This window comes from Myotis davidii, unplaced genomic scaffold, assembly GCF_000327345.1.
Source record: "Myotis davidii unplaced genomic scaffold, ASM32734v1 scaffold428, whole genome shotgun sequence".
In the NCBI taxonomy this organism is placed as follows: domain Eukaryota; kingdom Metazoa; phylum Chordata; class Mammalia; order Chiroptera; family Vespertilionidae; genus Myotis; species Myotis davidii.
In genome coordinates, this window is record NW_006299834.1 from 2,359,785 (window position 1) to 2,363,590 (window position 3,806).

Sequence of the window (3,806 nt, forward strand, 5' to 3'; positions counted from 1 at the left end):
GCAGGGCAGAGCGAGGGCCGTCGGGGAGGCAGGGGCAGAACCTCTGGCTGTGTGGCCTCCTCACCAGTGCCCCTGCCCCTGCCCAGCCCACGCCCACTCACCAGTGCCCGTGCCCCCACCCAGCCTGCGCCCCCCGCTCACCAGTGCCCACGCCCCCGCCCAGCCACCACCCAGCCCAAGCCCGCTCACCAGTGCCCGCGCCCCCGCCCAGCCCACGCCCACTCACCAGTGCCGGGCCTTGGCACTGCAGTACTTGAGGTCTTTGTCAGGCTCCACCACCTGCCCGTTCCTCCAGCACTGGCCACACACGAACTTCATCTGCAGGTCAAAGGTGCTGGGCCCATGTGTCCGCGGGGCACCCTGTGGGCAGAGGGGCTGGTGAAGCCACAGGCACCAGAACTAAGGCCTGAGGTCCATCAGGAAGGCCCTCCAGGGGCATTAGGACTGCCCAGAGCCTTAGAATGGGCAGGTCCATCACCACTTACTGGTAGGAAGTGACCCCCAGCTCCAGGCCCGTAGCCGCTCCACGTGGGAGCGAGGCCTGGAATGGGAATCCTGACTCCTGATCCAGTGCGCTGCGCCTTGGCGGGCTAGTCCACATCGGCCTGGTCTGTGGGGCTGCTGGCATTTCTCTGGGCACAGCATGCGACCTCATACCTCCCTGCCTTTGCCCACGCTGTTCCCTCTTCCTGGAATGCCCTTTCTCCTTCTTCATGGGTTTGGTCTAGAAACTTCCAAGACTCAGCTCAAGCACCTCCTTCAGGAAGCCTTCCTAGAGCTCTCCTAAGTGGCAGCTGCCCATCCTCTGAGCTCCCACAGTACCAAGCTACCCCATGTTGACGGACTCATCCAGTTACGCGGGCCCAGGACGTGGACAGCTCCCTGCAGCGGGTGGGGATAAAGGGACCTGTGATGGGCGGTGGGACAGACCACTGGGCAGCCCTGGACTCTCTAAATCCCACACGTTCACGCCCCGTCCTCTGCCCCAGCCTTCCCTTGCAGGCAGGAGCTCCTGCTCTTGAGCATCCCTGGGTCAGGGTGAGACAGGCGGTGAGAAGATGCCCACTCAGCCTCCCTCCCTGCAACCTCGCTGTCCCTCTGTCAGCTAGAGCCTCCCAGCCTCCCTGGAATCTGATAGGGGGCCACCCCTCCAGGCAGCATCTTTCCTCTAGGCTGCAGGTTCGAGTCCCTGGCCACGGTGCACTTGTCCCTGGCACTACCCAGCCCAGGGGCTGCCCTGGGGCAGGAAGGGGTTCTGTCCTTGTTGGGCGCTGACTGAGCCCTGGCTCCGGCCCAGGATCACACACATCGTCCCGATGATGACATAAAACCACACCTTTATCACTGGGCCTGGCCTACACTAGAGCGACAGGACGTGTATTTGCGGCAGCACTGACTTCTCAGTGTCCCGCCAGGTTCTCACCTTTCCGAGGGGAGGGGAGTGGGGCCTGGAGGGGCGCTGTGGCTCAGCCCTGGTGAGTGAACTGCCACACCCGTTCACTTTCACAACAGCCACCTCCCCCCACTGCAGCCTGGGGGAGGGGGGTCATTCCCCTCGGACCCAGGTCACTGATCCACCCACCGGTAGGCGGCCCAAGGACAGGGACCTGGTGAGAGGAGGGTGCTCGCGCTTCTTGTGGGATGGCACAGGCACTGGCCAGATACCCCGGCATCTCGCTCTCAGTCCCACAGTGCCACTGGCCCCACCCTATGGTGGCAAACAAACAAGACGCCCATGCCCACATGACTGGGCCTGGCCAGAAGCCCCGTACGGAGCCAGGCCCGAGAGAGGCATCTTGGTGGGTAGTGGGGGGGGGGGCCTGGCAGCAGGAGGGGGTGGAAAGCTGTCGTGGTACCTAGAGCAGCCAGGCCTGCCCCGTTCCTGGGGACCCTGGCAGCCGCCCTGGGTGGGATAAAGGGGGTCAGAAGGCCAGGTGGTGGCAAGGACAGTATTCTCTCTAGAAGATGCTGCTGCAGGTTCAGGCTTAGCCCCTCACTGGTGCCCGGCCAGGAGCAAAACTAAACCCATGGGAGAGCGACAGAGGAAGGGAGCAACCAGGAATAGGGGAGAGAAAGAAAAAGGACCAGCAACAAGGGGGCTAAGAAGAGAGAGGGAAGGCCCGAGGGGGCTGGGCAGCTCTGTTGACCGACCAGCCTGCCCTGCTCCCTGGTCCCTGCCACACCCAGGCTGGCCTCAGGTGGGCCTGGCAGAGCGAGGGGGTCGTCCCTCCTGTGTGGATGGCACAGGGGCGTCATATCACAGTCACCATCTCCTGTGCCCTGAGGCCATCCCTTCTCTCCCCGCTGTCACCTAAGTTACAAGGATCCCTGCCTCCTGGGGCCGGGGTGAGGATGGGGAGACACAGAGGGACTCAGCGAGCTGCGGTGTGATCGGCTCCTGTGAGCCTTAACCCTGCCCTGGGAGACGGCAGGCAGGACTGTGCTCCCCATTTTATGGATGAGGAACCCTCAGGGGTGAAGGGCATGGTGCAGGGTGGGAGGGAGCAGAGTGGGCTCCAGACCAGACGTCAGAGAAGCTGGGATTTACTCCACTAAGTGTGCCCCTGGGCAGGTCTGAGAATGCCCTGAGCCTCCGTGTCCGCGTCCGCAGAAGCCATGATGCCGCAGTGCCTTCAGGACCCGGGGGAGGATCGAGAGGGCGGGGAGGCGGTACAATCAGTGGGTGAAAGTGTGAGGGGCACCAGGATATTGACATGGTTTCAAGTACCTCCCGGAAGACAGTTATTACCGACAAAGGGGGAAAGTACAACCTCACAGCAGAGACACCTGCACAGTGAGGCACCTTATGTCAAGGCATCACCAGTAAGAGGACAAGTCGGGCGACGTGCCTCCCGCTGGGTGACCCGAGAAGGACATAACATCACCCTGAGGTTTGAGGAGCCATCGGACAATGCCGGGCGGACGGACGGGCCTTTGACAAAGCAACCGGCTCTTCACAAATGTCAAGGTCATGAAGGACAGAGAGCCTGGGGGGTTACTCGGGGTTAAAGGACACTAAAGAGACACAGTGGGAATGCTGCGTGGGACTCGGGATTTGGGATTGACTCGCAAGCCCTGAACGCAGCACGCCAGACTCCGCACAGGAGCCCGATGTGAGCTGTGGTGCTGGTCACTGTCCTGTGGTTACTGTGGAAGAGAGTGCCTGTGTTTTTAGAAAATACACGCTGACGTATTTAGGGGAAATGGGGCATCACGTCTGCAACTTATTCTCAAATAGTTCAGAAAAAAGTGTGTGCCTTCTGTTGATAAATGTATGTGTGTAGGTACACACACACACACACACACACACACACACACGGGACAAAGCGTGGGATGTGGTAAAATGTTAACGCCTGTGGAATCCAGAAGAGGGTATACATATTCTACGTACGATTCTTAGAATTTTCTGGTAAATCTGAACTGATGTGCACCCCAACGCCAGGGCCTTACCAAGCTGCTGCTGGCCTTCCCCGCGTGGGCCTCCATCTGCTGCCAGTATTTCTTGGATTCCTGGACGATATCTTCGTGGGTCATGCCTAGGGAGGGCGAGAGCGGACGTGGTGTCCTTGAAGGAGCTCAGCCAGGAGAGGCAGCGATCTGAGAGGTGCTGGTGCCACCCAGGCTCCACGTGACTCCACCCGCCCCCCGGCAGTGCCCGGAGAGGGACAAACCTGGATCCTCCGAGCCGGCCGCTGCCTGAGAGCAGAGCCTCTGTGATGTTTAGGAAGCACCGGCTCCCCCGCCCTGAGGGACCCCCCCAGGAGGCTCCCCCCCCCACTCCACCTGCCCGCCTCCTCGCAGGAGCC

At 61.4% G+C, this 3,806-nt stretch overlaps 1 protein-coding gene across 1 annotated transcript in view; it reads right to left on the minus strand.

Annotated features, from left to right (window-relative positions):
• The window catches only part of ZC3H7B (zinc finger CCCH-type containing 7B), a 24,644-nt gene that overhangs the window by 4,149 nt on the left and 16,689 nt on the right, over nt 1–3,806 (minus strand). The window contains 2 exon segments of the mRNA XM_015571914.1: nt 190–360; nt 3,451–3,536. Of these exon segments, the coding sequence (XP_015427400.1) occupies nt 190–360; nt 3,451–3,536 (257 nt within the window).